This window comes from Ambystoma mexicanum, chromosome 2p (assembly GCF_040938575.1).
Source record: "Ambystoma mexicanum isolate Mex_15411 chromosome 2p, UKY_AmexF1_1, whole genome shotgun sequence".
NCBI lineage: Eukaryota > Metazoa > Chordata > Amphibia > Caudata > Ambystomatidae > Ambystoma > Ambystoma mexicanum.
The window spans coordinates 108,444,273-108,467,301 of NC_090923.1; the positions used below are offsets into that span (position 1 = coordinate 108,444,273).

The 23,029-nt window shown below is 46.8% G+C and overlaps 1 protein-coding gene across 1 annotated transcript in view; it reads right to left on the reverse strand.

The window, feature by feature from the left end:
* Positions 1–275: 275 nt before the first annotated feature.
* The window catches only part of LOC138566264 (uncharacterized), a 171,688-nt gene continuing 148,934 nt past the window's right edge, over positions 276–23,029 (reverse strand). The window contains exons 3-4 of the mRNA XM_069643351.1: positions 13,295–13,416; positions 276–1,533 (exon numbers count right to left, since the gene is read on the reverse strand). Coding sequence (XP_069499452.1) covers positions 940–1,533; positions 13,295–13,416 — 716 coding nt within the window. The 3' untranslated portion in view covers positions 276–939. The remainder of the gene's footprint in view (positions 1,534–13,294; positions 13,417–23,029) is intronic.

Sequence of the window (23,029 nt, forward strand, 5' to 3'; positions counted from 1 at the left end):
TGGATTTCCTTTTCGATTAAATATTTTCATTGAAAGGACCATAAACCCATGATGGTACATCATCACATCAGTCTTAAAATGATGTGCCGGCCCCTCCAGGGGGACATCACTCTGCGTATTCTGTTCTAACTCGTGTCTTTGGGTTTTCTTAGTCCAGTGAAGGCCAATCACAGTAATCACTCACCCTTTAATTGAATAAGATTTAAGATACCCACCAGAGAGGACTAATTTGACACAGGGACCACGTTTGATTGGCAACAGGCATGGCAACACTGTTCAAAAATAACATAATTTTAATTCAAATACAAAATAGAATATACATTAGATGCACATTTCCTCATGAACCCTTTGACAAAGTTGCAGTGTAACCAGTAACCAGAGTAACTTTGCTGCAAGCATGACATTGGCAAGGGATTGTGCGAAGCATGAGGTGCCTCCTTGCCATATGACACCCCACAATTCTTCCAGTGGGCCTATGCAACGTTCTTGAGGAGGACTATTGGCTATTTGAGGTTCCGTTACTATATCCTTAAATGATCTCCGATCGGTCTCCGATCGGTCAAAGGCGAATGTTCCGGAGAGAGCCCCAAGAGAAATGATTTGTGTTCGCCTTGCTATTAAAAGGCTCCTCATTTATCAAAAATCAAAAAAACACTTCCTCCAGTGCTCAATATATACTTATAACAATGTCCCCATATGCAAATTAGGATGAAGGGAAAAGACATTTCAAGGAATTGGTACCGCACTTTGTGCCTTCTCCGGGAACCAGTCGATGGGATAAATCCCTTTTCTTTTCATTATATTATTAACAGGAATGTGTTCCAAGGGACACATTATTTTTTATTTTTCATGTGTTCCCTAAATGTGCGGATACAGAATCTGCATTCTTTATTGCGTAAATGCCAAATCCCAAATAAAGTTGCATAGTATTTTTAGAATTTATGCATTGACAATTCTGGTTTTCATCTCTACCTTTTTGAAAGAGTACTTTTGCTTGGTCCTCTTATCAGTCAGAATGTACCACGTGCCCCAGTAGATGCCATCCGTCAGCCCGATGTATCGGCCTTTATGGTATTTGCCATTGAGGTTGGCCGCCAGGCAAGAGTCAAACCACCAGCCAGCGCCGTAGTAGGTGCCACAGTTCCCGGTCTGGTAGTTGTCATTGTCACTGTCAGCCGTTGTGAAGTGCTTGTGGTCGTGGTTGTAGTTGCGACTGTAGCTCAGGGCGTTACCGGCGTTGCCCTGGTACTCCCGGGATGTCAGCCGGTACTTGTTTTGTTCGCTGGCCACCTTGAACTTCTTATATATGGCGTGACGCTTCACGCCGTACCAGTCCTCCAGTTCGATGCGGAGGGCGTGCTGGCCCACCCGGGTCAGCCCGTGGAGGTTCTCGTTGCCGAGCCAGTGCTCCCCCTGGAGGTTTCCAAAGCCATGCTTGTACTCCTGCCATGTTCGGTTGAAGTCGACGGAGCCGTCCTGGCGGCGCTGGAACACTGTCCAGCCTCCTCCGTCGGTGACCATATCACAGTAGGCCTGCGGGAAACACAAACAAAGTCACATTTAATTTGGAACATAGTAATAGTAGTAATGGAGCACCCATTAGCTTGTTCTTCTTTACAAGGGGAGACCTCCTGTAACCCCCTTCTTTACTAACCCATTCTCGTCCCGTGCCTGCCCCCTTCGTCCCCCCAACCCTAAGCTTACAGTTAACCCTAACCATATCCGTTGCCGCCTTGACAATTTGAAGATGCAGGCAAGTGAAAACAAGAAGAAATGAATGTTTGAGGAAGTGAGTGCAGAAGGGCGAAGTTTAGAACATGATATCTAGGCAAAGTAAAGGGGGTATACCCTTTGTCTTTCTAGCCGGCAAACCCTTTTTAAAGGGCTGATGGGTGAGTCGGTTGGAAACAGGGGCTTAGGGTGTGTATGGAGGGCCATTAGAAATATGTGTTCTCTTTATTCACAGGAACAGCTACATAAGCTTTCCTAAAGTAGACCGACCAAAGGACACAAACCCTATATATTTCTGGGGCCCGGGAAGCAGTGAAGGTTTACTTCAAAGATATATAAATAAGTGAACACATTTACTTGAAGGCCTCTCATAATGTATAGCTTACAGGGCGCTTGTGATTGTGTACATGTTAGAAAGCCACACCACTATGGTGATGCCAGTTTCAGAACCCTGTGTGTTCTGTGTCATTTCAGTGTTTGCGTCAATTCTAGGTTTACTCAGCAAAGTCTAGGTGCACTGAGCTACATGGACTTTTTCTTCCAGGGTGTTCATTGTTTTCGATCCCATGTTCCTGTCCTGCTGCCCTGTAGGCGCTTTGAAACACAATGTATTTGTTGCATAAGCGCCTAATAAAGGCCCGATAAATAAATAAATATTGGGTTTGGGCCGTTTGGCAACTACAGTGTGTCGGCATCAAGATAGATGTAAAGAGGCCAGCCAAGGCTTCAGTCTAACCGACACATGCACACAATGGTTCATTCCAGGATGCACTGCCTGAATTGGGTCAATATCCCCATCACTTTCTCCCCGTTACATTTAAGATACCGTCATAAAATGGAAACCCAAAACAATAAGAAAATCTCAATCCGCTGTATAAGAACACAACAGGACTTTTGATTTCAGACCGGTGGGAGACCAGTGGAAGACCAGTGGAAGACCGGAACTCTACTCTACTCTACTCTACTCTACTCTACTCTACTCTACTCTACTCTACTCTACTCATTCAGCCCAGCCGTAAACTCCAATAACACGACTATTGAAGAGTTTTCGACTAATCTCCCTTCCCCACCTGATCGATTCTCCCTTAAACTTGGTCCAACCTCACACTGCACACACGGACCGCCACCCACATGGCAGCTTTATTCCTGATAACACTACCCCAACTATGCATATCTCAAAGAATTCTGCAGCATATGTAGAAGAGAGATCATGTATGCTGGAAGTCACTGGTATATGATATTCACATGATCAATGTGCGACAACATTAATAGTTCTGGACTCAAGGAAAGGAAAGATTCATTTAAAGAGACTCAAGGATCACAAATCTTTCCTCTGGACTACAGCAACCTGGGGATCCAGGGAACGTTAGGCATCCATATGGACACAGAGGCTCCCCACCTGTGTAACCATAGAAAGGCAAGAACCCAATTCAGAAGGCTGGATTTCTGACACCCAATCTTGAGTTGTAATGCTTGAGGATGGCATTGGGTGCAGATTGAGGTTTACTGGGTACGTTGTCGGGGAAGCCACAACACACCGCCCAGGCTCCTGCAAAATGCAGGCTATAATTCAAAACTTCCCATATCACTGATCATGTCTTCCATGGCAGAGTCCCCGGATGTGCCAAGAAATAGTGAATTCACCACAAGCTGGATAGAAATCTTCTCTCCACTAGCGCGGTCTTAGTACCAGTGCTACACATCACCCGGAAACGCCAACCTGACCCCCTTCTCAGTCCTATCAGTTAAGACTTGGAACTCAATGCCAGTCTTCAGGAAACCACTCAAAGCCCGACAATGCAACAGACAGACCCGCGCAGCACCTTCCAAATACCAATCAGAACTTTCAACCTACTGGCCACCCTAGGTTGGGAATCTAAAGTCCAACAGACATTAAACTGCCAAAAGCTGAACCAATCAGACCATTATAACATAATAGCCATCGTGAACCTGGACCCAAACGCTGAGTAGTGCACCAACGTCGAAAACTATGAGAAAATAGAGGTAATATTCGGGAACGCCTCACGACAATTGAAATATACCAGCACATAAGAGGTGTCGCTTGGGAGGGGACTGGGAGCTATAGCTCTGGGTCTTTTGGTTGTAGTCCCGGATAAAAGGCTGGCTAGTCCCGAGTCACAACAGTCCCGACATTAGCGTAGTCCCAGATCTTTTCCAGACGTAGTAACGCCCCTGCAGCACAGAATGGTAATTGGAGGATACCTAGGAGATTGGACACAGTTCGGTCACTCTGCACCCAATATTGTATCCCTATCAGAATTAAGACACAGTCACAAACTCAAAATCATGATAAGATGGAACCCAAAATACTTAAACAAAATACAAGATGGCACCACTGATTTAATGCCGGTGGAGGGTGGCACTCTAGTGGTTAACACGTGTCATACACTAAAGTAACAGAACTGCTCAAGAGTCCTCAAGCACTGTCCTTTCTGAACCTACTTGGCTCACCGTTTAAAATACTAGCAATGTTACAGTTCACACAAGGACCCTCACACACACGACAGAGTTATGCCGGATAGTGCCACGACACCACGCTAGCCTGAAAAGCCACTCAGAGCACATGGCTTGAGCCGCCACATCTTTAGATGTAACACATACACTCCCCATCCCCTCCAGACCAATGCTCTCGGGCGCCCTAGAACTGTCATCCAACAGATGTGGAGGCTTTCCCTCTGAGTGCACCATAAACTCAAGTATTACTGTGAAAACAAACCAGTGCTCAGGGCTCAAGTAGGTCCGGCCTGCGCTTACTAATACTACTAAGACTACAAGATTCGTACCCGCCTCTCCTGCAACCCCACTTCCTACTACAAGAGTGATACTAGTGATCCAGCTTGACTAAGAACCCTAGTCCCTTACCCGTCTTGATTGTTTGAGTGTTGTGGGGTAGCTTATGGTTCGGCTCTATCACCGATCCTTTGCAGCATATATATGGCACCTCTGGCTCAGATTCTCAGTAGCCGTAACATTGGCTTCCACATAATCTCCACCCAGCTACGTAATGAATGACCGGACGACTGATAACTGGCTCAATCCACAGACCGGCGTTTTACCAAATAATTCTGCAACCTGCTGTGATTCCAATTGGCAGAATATCTTGGGATAGATGGAAAAAGGGTTAGTTATCCTGCTTCTAGATGGGAGAAACAGTATCCTTGCTCGTTAGGCCTTGCCTCCTATTAGTCCGTTAAAAGCAGTGCTAGGCATTGGCGCCATAGCACTGGTGGTTATGGCAAGTGTGACCGTGTCACTGTGGTTATGCATTCTCACCACTGATTTGGTCTTATGGCGAGGTTGCACCACTATGGCGTTCCTGGCAGATGCCTAGGCTGGAAGAATTCTGAGCCGGAGCTAGGGAGGGGGGAGGATCCCTCCCCCTCATTTTTGGTGTAGATTGTAGAGTATTTGGTGTCTCCATTTTGATGATTCATTCATAAAGCAGTCAATGCCAACCGTGTGGTTGGAGACCCTCTTAAAGCATGGGCAAGAGAAGGTGTCAAGGTAAAGGCAGGTGGGGGTGTGGTGCGGCTGCAACAGTGCTCATCAATTCCTCCACTGTCTTTGGTCAATTGCTGGCTGCATGGACAAAATTACATGAAAGGGTATGCACGAAAACCTAAAATAAAAATATCAGAAACTCAGTTATTGTGGGCCCCAAGATGGGTCTGCACCCACTCTAGAGCCTGCAGTATATGTTCTAGGGATCAGCCTTTCTTCAGCCCGTGCACTCTCCTGTGGATGAGTTTACTGCGCCGGACGAATCTGCAGACTTTTTTTCCCAACCCCCTTTTTTCACCATATATATGTAGGGGGTGGAGTACAGTAAATTATGAATGTTGGGGATAGTGGGAGACGTTGCAGGGGTCTCCCCCGCATATATTTGCTGTGAAAAGGAGGTAAAAAATATTCTGCTTTTTCGGCCAGTGCAGTGAAATCGGTACAGGTTTCACAGATTTGGTACCCTCACCCATGCCCCCGAGGCTGAGGCCCACGAGGCTGAGGCCGATGCAAGGAACGCGGAACTCGACATGACTAAACGTGTGATGTCCTAGCATCCTCTACAGCTTACTCCACTAAGCTCCACAACCTCTACAGGCTAATCTTTTCACCATATATCTGCCTCACGCCCGCTAGAGCCATCATAGGTATCAAACTTGATCATACAGACCCCTCAACCTGATATAGGTGTAGAGGATAACGTCCTAGTAAAGAACGCAAAGCCACATGGGAAGTTTAACTTGCCATTTGATCCTCAGCTGCTGGTGGCAACTGCCAAAGAGGGAGAATTCTAATTTCTGTTCTAATCCCCTTCAACCTTAGAGAAACATAGCTCATTTGCTGGACTTTAGGACTTTGTAATGTGGAGTGAGTGAGCCCTTTTTCTCACTCTCATGGTTTGGATTATGTGTTTCCTTTGTGTCTGATGACACGCAGCACCTTCAGTGCAGTGTCACAGAGAAAATGCTTTTTTTTCAAAAAAGGTTTAAATACCTTTTCTTGGGTGAACTACAGTTCCCAAGAATAGTAAAGTGAAATTGACTTTACTCACCTTTTCTCTTTGTAGGTCCAGCACACCCCATCTTATGTGGAGTGCTGGGTTTGTTACTTAGTAGCCCCTTATCCTACCTATTCATGTAACTTTTTTTATGATACCCTCCCTACTTTAGATGGCTTGTGGCAATGGATTAATTTTCCTACCATTGAGGTTTTCTACCGCAGGCTGAATCCTCAGCTGCTTCATAACACCCATGGGTGACCATTTTGTCAAAATGGCCTGATCTTCTTATTTTGCCATTTTCTGTTTATGAGGTGTTTCTTGGGTTTTACTCTGCACGCCAAAGCAGATTTGAGCCCTTTGTTCATTTTGCCTTTGGCGAGCTTCAATACTGAAACCCCCATCTGTCTCCTGTGTGTCTGGAAGGGCAGGAAGTGAGGGAGGTTCCGGACCCGAAATTCCCCTGTCCTCTGTCTCTAGGGAAACCTGAATGCATCCAGTACCGATTGGCTGGCTGGCTGGCAGCCACCCTAATGTTTGAGTGACAGCTAGACTGTGCATGAATGAGAGAAACCTGCTTAAAAGGTGAGGGTTTTGGTTTTGGGTCTGAAGACAGAGTCAACTACTGGGAAGAACAACCCGATGAAGAAACCGTGAACAAAGCTTGCTGCATCCTACTGGACCATTGAACTGCCCGGTGAAGCCCTGCTACTGTGCTGGAACTCCTTTTTCTGTTCGACAAGAGAAGCTCCAGGTGGGATGACTTCTTCCCTTGGGTTAGTGTGACCAACTAACTTGAGACGAACTCTGCTGGACTATCTTCCCTCACTGGCTGTACTTTTTTGCTGCTACAGGAACTGAGTGCCAGGGGTCGAGAGATCTGTAGTTGAGTCCAACGCCTGTGATCTGGCCAGAAGCTCCAGGAGTCTCCTCAGAACCCTCCAGAAGCAGGACGACAAAGGCTTGAGTCCCCTCACCAGAGTGCAGGACTTAAGGAGTGAAGGAAGCCCAACTGCTATTCAAGAGCCGTGGTGGTGCTGTTTACTGAGCGATGAAACCGCGAAGTGCCGCTGACCCGAAAAGAAACCTTAGCTGCTGCCGACCATCGAATTGCTGCTGCAGGCATCCCCAGACGTCCTCCCTCTTATCCCCATGACGGGGACCCAGGAACAAAGGATCTGCATCGCTGCAACTACGCAGAAGCCAGCTGGACCCTCCTCTTCTAACCAAAGGTACTGTTCTGACTTTGGGGTACTTACCTTTTGTCTGTAGCTTGCTCTTCTCAGTTGAGACTTACAGTAGTTGATTTCAGCTCTATCTTTCACAAGTGTAACAGATTGTGACCCTACCGTGATTTTTCTTCAACCAACTCTTACTATCTAAGAAGTACATCAGCTCCATAGAATTTGCTTCAGTTGACTTTGGCTGTCCTGGCTCCCTACAGACTCTTCGATTCCATGGGCTTTGATTCTTACTGTCCCTCATTGGTGATGTGTTGGTTTTAAACTAATATTGCTGGAAGGGTTTTTATCTAGACCTCATTGGAAGATTGAAAGTGCTCACATGCTCTGAGAACCTATAAAACATTTTCCTTCATTTAACCTTCTGTTTCTGTGAATCTCAGAATCTACAAAGTGTATAAGTGATATATAAATGCAATTACTGTCCTAGTTAGTGAAGGCACCTCTGGGTGTAGGAAGTGTGTATGAAGTATCTCTAACGAGTATCTACAAGCTTCGTGTTGATTCTGGAGAAGTATTTTGAAGTGTATTTGATTGCTGTATATATTGCCCGTATTAAAGAATGCTTATTTAAAAATTACTGTTAAATAAATAAATAATTATTTTACTACAAACCTTGAGTGAAAGTGTTACTTGGCTACTTGCATTGATATGATATGATATGATATGGTATTTGTAACGCGCCTATACACAAGTGTTTCAAGGCGCGACGAGGCAGGGAGGGGGGGACAAGGGGAGACAGACAACGATCCTACTAGGCCAGGTGTCATTCAGATCGCGCAAGTGCAGGGGTAGGGGAGTGGGAAAAAGTGCAGGGGGAAGGGGAGGGGGAAAAGTGCAGTACAAGGTAAGTGGCGTACGTAATAAATAAATAAATAGGACCAGCTGGTGGCAAGTGTGAGGTAAGTGCAGAACAAGTGCTGGGGGAGGGGGTGGCTGTAGGGATACAGAGACAGTCCCGCAGTGCAAAGGGGTTCCAGGGCATCAGTGCAAGTGGAGAGTGGCAGGGCCCAGGACCGAGGCCGTTTAGAGTGGTCCAGTTGCAGGATCAGTGCAGTTTCAGTGAAAATTAATTAGCAGTTCAGCAGGGGAGAGGGAGAGGGAAAGCAGAAGCAAAGAGGAAGGTTTTGAGGTGCTTCCGGAACCGGAGATGGTTCTCCTCAAGTTTCAGGGAGGCAGGAAGGCTGTTCCAGAGGGAGGCCCCTGCCGCGGAGAGAGATCTACCCCCAGCTCGTTGCTTCGAGAAGCGGCTAACCCTGAGGGAGTTGGAGGCGGATGAGCGAAGGGCTCGGGAAGGAAGATATTTGGGAAGAGAGAGTTGAAGGTATTTAGGACCCAGGCCCCAGAAGGCCTTGTGGACAATGCAGAGGGTTTTGAACTTTATCCTCGCAGCCACTGGGAGCCAGTGTAGAGATTTCAGTCCTGGAGAGATACGGTCCCCGGGCTTGAGGCCATTGGTGGATTTCATTGATACAGCTTCACAGCTCACATTTACCCCTCTTGAGTAAAGTCTGGCTGCTCAGTCACCCTACCAACTAGTGTAGGACAGGCCGATAGCAACAGGCGGGTTACCTAATACCAAGAGGTCAAAGGTTGTGTAGTCTCCCACAGGGTTACTATACCAATTCTTCCCTAACAGGCGGCATGGTAATGGTCTGCATAGGCTTGGTGTCCATCATCACATTACAGATCCCTCACGAAGAGGAAGGGCACCAACAGCACGTTAGGGGAGAGACCCTACAAGGAGGATGAGAAAACGGAAGAGGAAAGGTGAATATCTGCAACTGAAGAATCGACGAGCAATGAGCACCAGAAAGAGTGGCCACCAGAACCGAACGTGGACACCATGGCAGAAGAACCTGAAGAACTGATCGAATGCCTACCCAGAGAGAAGACCCATCAAACCCACAGGAAGATTCAAAGTCTTTATTATGGGGTGAGTCACTACCCCTGTAGACTTTGCAAACTGTCGTAATGGTGGGGAGGAATGTGATGTTGTCAATGGGCACAGGGAATGCGCTGCATGCTCCTCTGTGCGCCCATAGTCCAATTAAGAACTGAGCTGCAGTACACGAGTGCCAGGCACGTTTGGAGCATAACGAGTGCTATCATCGTCATTATGATGTTTGACAACATCCTGTTGCAGAGCTTGACACACGCAAAGAGCCAACAACTGTGGTTTCTCAGTCCTCGGGAACCACAGCAGAGGCCATCTCCCACAGTGCTAGGTGTCCTCAATTGAACCCTTTTTTTGGTAAAGCCTGACGCTCTAACTCATGTGCGAGAGCTTCAGGCTTTATTTTAAAAAAAAGGCATAGGGCCTCATTACGAGTAGGGTGGTAAGAGATACCGGGCACCGGTAAGGAGACCGGTGCCGGTAATCCCCTACCGCCCTATTCCGAGGTCCGTTTGGCGGGGACCGTGAGGAACGTGTGGTCAGACCACAAGTCCCTTACGGGTCGCGCTAAGGGACCAGGGCGCTAATAACAGCCTTGCGCATCGCGAGCCCGTTATAAGCGCCCTCCCCATTCCCATTGAGCCCTATGGGGGCTCAAATGGGAATGACATATTCAATGGGGACTTACCGGTCCCGCCAGGGTCGGACTAGACCGATAAGTCCCCATTGAACTACACCGGTGCCGGACCCGTTATTGGTGGCAGTCATGGTGCAATAGCGCCATGACTACCACCAATCTCGGAATGAGATACCTGGAGGGGGCTGCAGCAGGTGTGGACTGGGAATCAAGAGAGGCCCTGGAACTAATTTTCAAAGTGGCCCCATATTACATATGTTCAACAAGCCCAACCCTTTTCCTATGAGAAAATGTGGTAATAAAATAGGTTACCACACATAAGAGCCCACTTTACATGCTGTTAATGGTAAACTTCCCTTCAGGATGTTGAAAATAAAGCAAACACTCTTTGTTCAACATGTTACTTTAATGATTTATGGCATTCGGTCTAAAGATCAGGTTTCCTGGACCGCTTCTTAAATAGACTGATAAGTGCCTAGAGAAGACCTCATACCACATAAGGAGGTGGTGGCCTGTGGTAGCTGGAAGCAGGAAGTTGAGGGGGAGCAGGTAAGTGGGTGAGGTGGCCAGAGGAGTTTGATGTGTGGACTGAAGGGGGCCGGATCAGCGGTCTGTTGCATTTGGTTCGGGTTGGGAGAGTTGTGTAGTTGCTATTGACAGGACACAGTGGGGAAGATTGGGCGAGGCGGGCAGGGGAGTGCGGGAGCGGAGGTATAGGCCACGTGAGTTTCAGCTAAAAAAAAACCTGATGGGGGCAAAATACCATCCACTAGAGACTACTCCAAGGTGGCCTAAAAAAGGGGTTCTATTTTTTGGAGCAGCTTCCAATGGGCGGTTTTAAGACATGCAAATTGATTTATATATTGTTGGGTACATTTATTATGGGATCTATGCAAGCTTCAAGACGTCTCTATAAAACTTGATGTTATTTATTTTATCACAGTTTTTTTAAAGTTGCTGCCATAAATCAAGCCCTATCCCCGTCACCCAGAGCATTATTTTCCCATTTTCAGCATGGCTTATGTTGCATCGAACCTACTACCAATGGAATAGGTATTTCTTTTGTAATTTCTGAATTTCTGCATTACGTGTCGACACAGCCCGTATGGCTAGAGGCAGTCCGCACATACGGAAAACTTTGTGAAATCTGAAGAAATATTTTCATCTTTTTGCAAGCCGGAATTTCCATAGTTACAGGGGGAAAATCGGCTACAGCTGTCCAATCAGTTTGTGATCTGCAGGTGATTTCAGTTTTGAAAATCTGTGTTCACAAGAAATCTGCATTTTCTGCAGAAAAATCTGCAGGTCAGATTTGGAGCTACGCCAACTCTGCATGTTTATTGGTGCAGAATAAAAGGGTGTTCTCTTTTATCAGGTGCTGGTCCTGTGGAAGGTGTTCCTCCACCAATGGACCGTCCAAACGAATAGTCCGTTTCTATGAAAAGATTCTTCCAAACGGGAGAAACAAAAGCTATACGCGTAAGGAGCTCAGAATACTGTTTCCCAATTCCAGATTGCCCCCATCTGTACAGTCACTGCTGGACTGGCCTACAAGGAACTCGGGAGATGTCCTGGAGGGCCTCTGCACCGTGGGTCCCTTTTGTGTGGTTACCCAGGGATGCACTGTCCTACAGGAAACCCGGGAGATTTCCGGGTGGGCCTCTGCACCGTGGGTCCCTTTTGTGTGGTTACCCAGGGGTGCACTGTCCTACAGGGAACTCTGGAGATGTCCTGGAGGGCCTCTGCACCGCGGGTCCCTTTTGTGTGGTTACCCAGGGGTGCACTGTCCTACAGGGAACCCGGGAGATTTCCGGGTGGGCCTCTGCACCACAGGTCCCTTTTGTGTGGTTACCCAGGGGTGCACTGTCCTACAGGGAACTCTGGAGATGTCCTGGAGGACCTCTGCACCGCGGGTCCTTTTTGTGTGGTTACCCAGGGGTGCACTGTCCTACAGGGAACCCGGGAGATTTCCGGGTGGGCCTCTGCACCACAGATCCCTTTTGTGTGGTTACCCAGGGGTGCACTGTCCTACAGGGAACTCTGGAGATGTCCTGGAGGACCTCTGCACCGCGGGTCCTTTTTGTGTGGTTACCCAGGGGTGCACTGTCCTACAGGGAACCCGGGAGATTTCCGGGTGGGCCTCTGCACCACAGGTCTCTTTTGTGTGGTTACCCAGGGGTGGACTGTCCTACAGGGAACTCGGGATTTGTGGATGGGCCTCTGCACCTCAGATCCCTTTTGTGTGGTTACCCAGGGGTGCACTGTCCTACAGGGAACCCGGGAGATTTCCCGTTGGCACCTCTCCACCACGGGTCTCTTTTGTGTGGGTAACTTCACAAACCAGACCTGTAGTGCAGAGGCCCACCGTGAATTCTCCCGTGAATTCTCCCAAGACATATATTTCTAAAGTTTAAAGTTTAATGTTGGTTCTATTTTCCTCTGTATATGGATATTTAGAAATGCAATGATGTTTGTATACCGGACTCTAATGTCGTAGAACTTCGAATGCACCTGTACGATAAGCGCTCTACAAGTCATATATTACATCAGTTTAAAGTAGTTACATTGGCAGTTTTTGCTGAAAATTTTCGGCTGAAAAAGCTCATCGAAAAAAATGGGGGAGGGAAGGTGGATGCGGGAATATAAGGGGTACAGTGTTGGGAATAAGGACTAGATAATAGAAATGCCCCAAATAAAATAAAAAGTCAATTCGTTTTTTTTCGATTAACATGTTCAGCAAAAAAACTCAGCGGAACAAACCTGGCGATCTAAGAACATAGAACCCTTCCATCTCATCACTTCACGTTGACAGATAAAGCATCACGTGACAGTGAGTTAGTGAGCACGTAGGTGGGTCATGAGGACAGCATGAGCGAGCATGTGTGTGAGTATGCCAGTGAGGGCATGTGTGCTTCAGTGCGTGTGTATATGAACGTATGTTGGTGGGCGAGAGTAAGAGTATGTGGGGGAGTGAGCCTATGAATGAGTGGGTGTATAAGCGGTTAAGTGGGTGAGTGAGTCGGCAGCAGAGCGAGAGAGTAAGCCTGGAAGCTGGAACTGGGTAAATCCGAGCACTTACACCACAAGGATCCTGGACAAACCAGCTCTGGGCAATTCTGAAACACAATTTTAGTTTTTGTATCAGTTGACCGGTGTTCATTTGAATCATAACCTCTGTGCCAGAGCTGGGAGGCCCAGATGGAGAAGTGCTGGCACAAGTGAATGCGCCCAGTTCCCCTCCCAACTGGGTGCATTAACCGCAACCGTACCTCGAATGGCTGCTTGAGCGGGATTGGCTGGATGGTGTAGATGCCGTTGTCCCGGATGCCCTGTTTGTAAATCTCTGCGCAGTCACGCGGGAAGGACCTGTCTGACTTTTCCGAAGATTCAACTGTGAAAAGAAAAATAAGAGCAGGTGGCTGCGCGCGCCGAGTAGACAAGCTTTACGAATTTCATTGGTGTACATGCATGGATTTGACAGAAAGCTGCCCTGGCGGAGACCAACTCTCGGACAAGTTTGGGAGCTCTGAGACTGAAAGTCATTGAAAGTGCCTTTGAAAGTGCAGCAGCCATGCTGAGAAGTGCAGTTACCGTGCCATTGAAAGTATAGCAGCCATGCTGTGAAGTGCAGGTACCATGGAATTGAAAGTGTAGCAACCATGCTATGAAGTGCAAGTACCATGCCATTGAAAGTGTAGCAGCCATGCTGTGAACTGCAGGTACCGTGCCATTGAAAGTATAGCAGCCATGCTGTGAAGTGCAGGTACTGTGCCATTGAAAGTGTTGCTGCCAAGCTTTGATGTGCCAGTACTGTGCCATTAAACAAGTAGCAGCCATGCTCTGAAGTGCAAATACCGTGCCATTGAAAGTGTAGTACCGTGCCATTGAAAGTGTAGCAGCCATGCTGTGAAGTGCAGGTACTGTGCCATTGAAAGTGTAGCAGCCATGCTGTGAAGTGCAGATACTGTGCCATTGAAAGTGTAGCACCAATGCTGTGAATTGCAGATACTATGCCATTGAAAGTGTAGCAGCCATGCTGTGAAGTGCTGCTACTGTGCCATTGAAAGTGTAGCAGCCATGCTGTGAAGTACAGATACTGTAAGAGGATTCAATTCAATACTACAGCTAAGTCAACGCCTAGTCTAGAATACTGAATGAAAACCCTTATTGATATATCTTTATGTCCAGTTCATGCGTTCTGGATGACTATCCCTATATAACACCCCTCTCTTGGAATCCCCCTGACCCCACTGAGCCACGAAGTAGTTCTGTTTAGCAAGTTTAAAAGGTTTATTTGATAATTTAAACAATAGATATATATATCACACGTTATAATAAATTAATAATTGAATATCACACTTAATCTGAGCAGTAATCAATAATGGATAGTCTGGCACTAGCACACTTGTGAATAGGAACAGAAGAATAAGGTGTTAGAGAATGCTTTATATAAATTCAGATGGATGCAATGTTGAATGAAAATGCAATACAGAAAATACTCAATATGATTTCAACAAAACAATGTAATCACTTTTCTCTGGCAATCCACTCCCCCCCTTTATGCAATGCAAGGAAATGGAAGGTAAGCACACAGTTCTCAGAAATGCAATCAAATGTAATTCAGTTCACCCCAGCAAGCTTAGACTACAGAAGTTTGAAACACAGGCCCAAAATATTTTTATATGTGCTGGCAATGAAGTGAAAAATATGCTAAAATGCTTTTAATTCCCTCTAGAGGTTCAGGTCAGTGGTATCTAGTTAATATTAGTCCAGGCTCACTCTAGCAATGATTCAGGGATGGTTCTTAAGAGGCAAATGAAATTTAGCAGTTCAGGCAAAACAGCTATCTTTTTACAAGTAAAGAAATCGGGCCAAATCGCAAATTGCGGCAAAATTCGCGGGTGAGAGAATCGTGATTACGGAGAAAGTATAGGAAAGGAGTAGGAAGTCGGTTCTAGGCTTGTTGGAAAGGTAAGATTCTAAGCTTTCAGAGGAAAGTTAAACCAAGTTCCTAGCCTAAACGGTTACGGAGTTATGAACGATTTTGTGAAGGTTGTTTTTCGGATTTGAAATTTTAAAAGTTCAAAGCGACAGGTTACAGCTTGCAGCTAGAAAATGACAGGTGACAGCTTTGCAAATGACAGGTGACAGGATCTCTAGGAGACAGTTCTACTCAAGTTAAAATAGCTTGCATTAGATTATTTTAACTAAGAGATTGGGTTCTGCACAGTTCTGCTAGGTACTCACAATATATTTAGAAATAGGCCTCCCCACGGATCTGGTCAGGTTTTGGACTGGACTCTGGTTTTGGTCTCGGCACTTCACAGTGATCTGGGTCAGCTCTCTGGTTCTGCTAACAGCGGCCTGGGTCAGCTCTGCTCTGCTGGTCTAGCCTCTCTGGATTCTGGATACTGCTCTGCTTTCTAGGTACTGCTACAGGTTCTGGAGATTGATGTATTTGAAGTCTGGATCTCTGGATGTGGTGTGGTCCGGCAGCATGCTCCGCAGCAAATGGAATTGGAGGTCCCTATCTGTCCTGACTGTCTGCTTTTATGTGTTTTGAAAGTGGGTGGAGAGGCTAGCTTTCTAGGCCCTAGCCCTCTCAACTTGTCATTGGCCACTTCCTCCTCTTCCCCTTGATTGGGGGAATGAAATGAAGTGTCATCATGATGAGGTCTGTTTATGATACAGAGAACCCACCCCTGTCAACTTTACACCCACTCTATATCTGATCCAAATGCATATTTGCACAGGTACACATTTGTTTAAAATTACATGCACCCATCACATATCACATGAGGTATCCACTGTTCAAACACTGCTCTTCCTGGGGGCTTGCATTAAAAAATGGCAACATATTTCACTCTTTGGTCGGGTTACCAATATTGGATTTGTCCCCGCATTTACACAAATGTTCGCAAAGCATGTGGGCATTAGGTGGTGGAGTGTCAGATTTTTAACATACATACATTTAGAGTAATATCCTCTTTTCCGCTAAAAACCCCCCTGAACATACCACCGGGTCCTAACACGTCTTCAAATGTGCACAGAAAAATCACAAGAATAATGATATCACTTATAAAATTTTCACAAGTCCGCTCTATGAATGATCCATCTTTTTAGATTTATGTTCTGTCCCCCAGGGGTGTGTCTTTTCAGGTCACATGGTATAGAAACCAGTTTATCCAGTTTCTGCCAAGCTCAGAGACCCTGCCCCACCCAGCTCCTGCCAAGAGGAAGCTGTTTTACGGTCCCCCAATAAACCATCTGCCTGGACCCTGGAAGGCCCATTGCTCAAGAGGAAGCCATTTATGGCCTCCCCCCAATAAACCCTCTGCCTGGGTCCAGGACAGGCCTTTGTTCAACTCCCTGTAGCTGCTCCACCCCTAATCTAATCAGAGAGGTGACAACTCCTTTTGGCCAGGGGAAGAGTGGCTGAGCAGGTTTTAACTCCTGTGGGGGTAGATGTCAGGCAGAATTCAGTTCCTTAAGCCAGGTTTCAGATAAGATGTCACTTTTTGTTCCCCAGTTTAAGTCAAGACAATTTGTATATATGCAGCTAGAATGCTGATTCTAAGTTTACAACTATGACATTTAAATAATTGCAACCTATGTGACACTCAAAGTAGGTCACTCATTTCTTTTAAACATTTAGATTTTTAGGGTCTTTGAGTCCAAATTTACTTAAACTGCTGAAATCCACAGCTCAGCCAGTCTTGTTATAAACCTTCAAGTCACTTCAGAATATAACCAGTATCCACCTCTCAGTAAGTCTTTCTTTGGCCTGCTTTGGGTTCATTTATTCAGTTTTACACAAATGTCTGGTGTTGTTTTAAAACGCCGGCTTTCTGATAGTGGTGAGTACTGGTAATGCACCCATTTTTGGGATTTAAGAAAATGAATTCCCCACAATTCTAGGTTGCTTTTGGCAATCAGCATTGCCATTCCCAATGGTTTCAGGCTACTGTGTGGGTAGTCCAATGGTGGTTTTACGCGGTGCCCTTCTGTGCCCATAACATCGGCAAAAATGGGTGGCAGCCTATTCTTCATGCATTTCCCTGGGCATTTTCTGGGAAGCTCTGGCCATCATGATGTTTTCAATGCCAGTACTGCACAGTTTTTGAGGTAGGGCTCGGATGCATGGGTAAAAACATCCCACAAGCCCCCCTCTTGCGATGGCCATTCTGTTTCACTGATGGAACTCGCAAGATCTGGGATGTTTCCTCATCTTCTTCCAATAGATGGCACAGTTCAGCATCTTTTTCTCCATCCCGTCGGATCGATCGGTTCTCCTCGCCGGTCCTGATGGGAAGATTGGGCGGTACCCCGGGCCCCTTGCGTCTCTGCTCCTGGTCTCCGGATCGTCCTCCCTGGCCAGTCTCAAGGTTTTCTTTCTCCTAGGACGACAAAGGAAGAGCGGCAATACCTATTCATGGACATTTTTCCCCCACCATTGATATAGAGGGGTGGCATATATATTTTAGAACTCAACAGATATGAACATGCACATTTCTTTTTGCATTCAAAAACGAAAACATCCACATTGAGAAACTCAGAATTTGATAGGCGATATGTAGGATATTTTAAGTTAGAACTGAATTAATCTGAGACAGTACCCTCTAGGATTCCAGAGGATTCCTCCAGTTGTTGCAGAGTGTGCCTGGGATGGCAACACTTCAACTGGTTAATGTGGACCCACTTGTCTTCCCCCTCTGCCAAACCGCCTTTGGGGATGCGGATCTTGTAGGCCACAGGGAAGATCTTGTCTATAATCTCACAGGGTCCCTTCCATGTAGGCAAACATTTTCGCTGTTTGGCCTGGTTCCTTTGGAAATTGTATGGATAGACCCGGTCCCCCACCTGATATTCCTTCCTGGAAGTCTTCAGGTCATAGTGGGTCTTCATGCTATCAGCTGATCTTTCTAGATTCCGCTGAGCATAAGCAAAAGCATGTTGAAGGTGTTTCCTTAAATTCTCCACATACTCATGAGTTGTGGAGGCATTTATCAGTGTCTGCTCTTGGGTCCTGTAGAGCAAATGCTGAGGAAGCACCATCTTGCGCCCAGTCATCAACTCAAATGGTGACATTTTGGTTGCAGATGAAGGGGTAGATCTGATGGCCATTAGGACCAGAGGTAATCGGATATCCCAACTTGGCCCAGAATCTGCCACAAACTTCTTTAATATGCTCACAATGGTTCGGTTATATCTCTCTACTGCCCCAGAAGAAGCTGGCCGGTAGGCATTATGCAACTTCCTTTTGACCCCCAGTATCTCCCACATCTTTGTCATTACTTCACTGGTGAAGTGGCTACCCCTGTCCGAAACGGGAAAAGATGTATTTAATCATCAGGGCAGCTGCAGTTTCTGCCTTGCAATTTGGGGCTGGGAGACATTCCACCCACTTGGTAAACAAGCATGTAACGGTCAACATGTACTTGTTTCCTCTAATCGAGCGAATCACAGGGCCTACAAAGTTGATTTGCAAATCTGACCATGGCAGTGTCATCCCCCTCTTTTGGAGAGGCGCACGGTGCGTGAGGGATGATGGCTGAAATTGTGCACACACAAGACACCCCTTCAAGTATTGGTCGAGGTCCTGCCCCATGTGTGGCCAGTATGCAACCTCTCTTAAGATCTCAAGTGTTGTGTGAAACCCCCTATGACTGGCTGTAGCCGCATCATGGGCGTGACTTAACATCAGGCTTCGGAAGGAGGTAGGAACCACCCACTGATCGTGGCCAGCTTTGGATTTCCTTACCAGCAAACCGTCTTGGATTCGGAACATTTTTGGACATTTCATCAACACTCTTAGGTCCTCTTTCCCAATGTAATCGGTATCCGTCAGGGGAAAGTTCTCAGGGTCCTCAAGGTGTTGGTAAAACTTACCAATAATTGGATCCCCCTTCTGAGCTGTAATCAAATCAGCATCAGGGGTCTCCTTACTCCATTGTGCAATCAAAAGATCATTGTGAGCATTTGTCTGGGACCTAGTGATAGCAGTGACCTGGATTTCCCCCAACAGGGACTCAATCTCAATTAGATCCCCTTGGATGGCCCAGGTTTTGGCCAGCTGATCAGCTAAGTAATTTCCAGTTTTGTCTGGTCCCTCTACTTTGGAATGACCCTTGATCTTTTTCCAATAGATGGTCATCTCATTCGAGGTGACCAGATCATCAATGTTTTGGATCAACTTCCCATGTTTCAAGGGTTTGTTGTTAGCACATAACATGCCTCTGGTTTTCCAATTAACCAGGTGCTCCACGAACCCGTTCCGTACATAATCTGAATCTGTGATTATGACCAGTTCGCGGAGTTGATGCTGGACAGCAGTGAGGATGGCCTGATGCACAGCCATCAATTCTGCCACCTGACTACTTCGGGGACCAATTTTGTATCCAGCGGAGGGTTCTGGGGACTCATTCACCCATGCATTCCCTACGCCGGCCACCAGTTCTTTCTCCCCGTTGTTGTCAACATGGTAAGAGCATCCATCCACATAGACAGTGGGCATTCCCTCACACTTGTCCTCTTCAAAGACTTTGTGTGGGGAATTAAGGTATGCCTCCATGTTGTCCTTGATTTTTAGACTTTCGTCCTCGAGACAGTTTTCTCTGGCACAATCATGCAAGTCAGCCAGACCTTGCGCGAGGGGACTCTTCTTGTTTTGGCCATATCGGACCTCCACAGGAAAGCCTTGCATTGACAGAATCCAGGAAGTAATTCGGGAATTACTCACATTTCTGGCCCGGATTCTGTCACTTTGGAGATATTGCAGAGGCTGGTGTGGAGTCTCCACTATGATGTGTTCCCCCTGGATAAACGGGCGGTAATTCTTCAGTGCCCACACCGTTGCCAGGAGTGCCTTCTCACAATCGTTGAATTTTTCCTCCACAGAGGATAAAGTTTTGCTTGCATAGGAGATTACTTTATTGACCTTGTCATGCTTTTGGTATAATACTGTTGTCAAGCACGTATTAGAGAACCCCGTCTCCAGGAAGAACTCCTTGTTTCTGACAGGGTAAGCTAGGCAGGGCACTTGTGAGAGGCTTCTTTTGAGTTGTCTTACTGCCTCGGCTTGTTCTGGACCCCATTCCCACTTGACCCCCCCCTTCAAGAGATGAATCAGGGGTCTGGTGATCTCTGCGTAGCCCTCAATGAACTTTCTGCTGTAATTAGTCAGTCCAAGAAGGCTCCTTAGTTCCCGCAGAGTTGCGGGGTCTTTCTGTTTCTGAAGTGCTTCCACTTTCTTTTCCTGGGGACAGAGATCCTGAGGAGTAATCTCATGCCCCAAGAAATTAACACAGGTTCTACACCACTGTGCTTTCTGAAAGGAAGGTTTTGCTCCGGCGGCCGTCAACTGGGTCAGAACATAACGGATCTCCGCTATGTGTTCCTCCACAGATGAACTTTTGATGAGGACATCATCTACATAAGCCAGGTTACCGCTAGCACCCAGGTCGGGCATGGCCTTATGTAGGAAAATGTTAAACTCATTACCGGAGTTAAGGTATCCGAAGGGAGTCCAGGTCCATGTGTACTGCTGGCCCCCAAAGGTAAAAGCCAGCTTGTATTGGTCCTCCCTACTGGCAGGCACAGTCCAGTATCCATTGGTCAGGTCTATTGCAGTGAATACCTGTGACCCCTGGATCTGGGCCAGCCCTTGGTCAATATAGGGCAGAGGCCATCGGGAAGTATGGACCCGTTTGTTGAGCTCCCTGAGGTCGGCGCAGAGTCTCCACTGGCCGTTTGGCTTCAATATTCCCAGCACCGGATTATTGAAGGTGCTGTGGACTGGACGGATTATTCCCCTGGACTCAAGGTTCTTAATTATTTCAGTAAGGGACTCCATGGATGCGAGAGGCAAACGATATTGCTTCACAAACACTGGAGTCATTCCAGGGTCCGTGGGGATTGTTGTTGTGTGGATGTCAGTGCGACCACAGTCATATGAGTCTACCGCAAAGAGATCTTGGAAATCCAAGAAAACTTGTTTCATCTTTTGCTTTTGTTCCAGAGTCACACAGGCATCAGCGAGGTTGACTCTCTCTTCCACCATCTGCCTGAAGCCTGGAAAGACTTCTGGTTTGGCTATTTCAGCGGCCTCCTCCAGTTGGGTGGAGAAGTCCCTGGTCAGAGTGCTGATTTGGACTGCAGGCTTCAGGTGGGAAAGGCAGCCCTCATGGACCTGGAAAATCACCTCATCCCTCCTGAAGTCACAAGTCACATCTTCCTTACCATAAGGGCAAGAAGTGTACACCAGGACGTTCCCCCCATGCCGGGTAAAAATCCTGTCTGGTGTTGTATTGTCATCACTGTCACTGTCAAAACAGTCCTTGGGGATTGGTCCTAACAGTTCATTTCCTAAATCGATGGAAAAATGTCGGTCATCAACCGCCATTCCAATAATGGTGCCTGCGGCTAGAGTAATACTCTTTAAGTCACTGTTATCCACCTCTATTAGAATGTGTCATGTTCTATATTGACTAATGGTGTTGGGTTTACCCCCAACCCTTGCTGTTGGAGAGAAGCATTTAGATGTATATAAGCATCAGGGTTTTTGCAATTATTGTCCTCTTTTAACTTTCACTTCCAGGGAGAATTGTCGGGTCCTTTCTGGGATGGTGACTTCCTCTTTAATCTGAATTTCAACTGCATAAGGTAGCAATTGAGCTGACCTAAATGCTTTTTCTGGATTATCAAAGCCCATGGGATTATCTGCTAATCGGGACCAAGCTTTGAAGTTTATTAGGTCCAAACTAATGGCAAAGCGATTGAGAATGTCACTGCCTAAGTAAAAGGCGGCAGTGACGTCTCGCACGACCCAACAATTATGGACTATGCTCTTGTTGCCAATGGAAATTTTGAGCATACACCTGCTTGGCAGGAGATGTTTGGAGTTAGGCGCTTCCAGGTCCATTTCCCATTTGTCTATCAGTTTGAATGTGGGAATGGCTGGATCTTTTGGGAGTTGGCGGAACATGGCTTCGCTGATGAAGCGCTTACCGTTGTTCACACACACTCGAGCGAGAACAGAGTCCTTCCCATCATTTAACTGGACAGGGATGAACAACTGCTCTCCAATTTGCTGAATATCAGCCAGGCTCTGAGCTGATTTCACCTCTTTCTGGACTATAGGAGTGGGAGTTTCTGATTGTGGATTAGTAAAGAATTTCAGGGTGTTTCCTTCCAGTGTGGAATGCCACCTTAAACTGGAAGGAAGGTTGATTTTCAGAAATAGAGAGGACCCCCCATCACCAGTCTGTTGTCCTACTGCTATTACTGTCACGTCTGGAATTTGGTTATTCTGGAAGTGGAATTCTACTTGGTCAGATTTTTGTTCAACCATGTGGCATGTGCCGTTTAAACTAACATGGTTGACACTCTGTTTTAATTTTATGGGTCGGCTAGTCTGGGTCCAGAGGACCTTGTTTACGCAATCTATTAGGGGTGACAACCTTCTCAGGAGGACATTCCCTAGTAAACAAGGGGTGCCCTCTGGAGTCACAACTATGACCGGGTGTTTCAACTTGTGTCGCCCAATTTTAATGTCCAAATCTGCCATCCCCTCGACGGGAATTTCCTTCCCGTCAAAGTTCTGGAGTTGTCCAGGAAGTGAGGTGAGAGGAATTTGGTAATTCCCTCCCCTTCCTGCATTCGGTTCATCAAAGGCCCTTCTGGACAGAAGGGTAGCTTGAGATCCCGTGTCCACCAGCGCCAAAATTGTACCCTGCCCCTGTACTTGTACCGGGGCATAGTATCTTCCCTCCTTCTCCTCAAGGGGGCACAGATAATGCACATTTTTGGACAACTGGTGGGCTAATTTTCTGGTTTTGGACATTGCAAGAGAAGAAATTTGGGCAGACTTCTGTGGAGAGCCTTGGGAATCTGAAGGAAAAAGTTGGCAACTGGAGATCAGAGCCATTGTGGGTTCCCCTGGTTCCGGTTCTGGGCCGCCCCCCCCTTCTTGGAGGCAGTCACCAGGATGGGTTTGAACCAGGGGA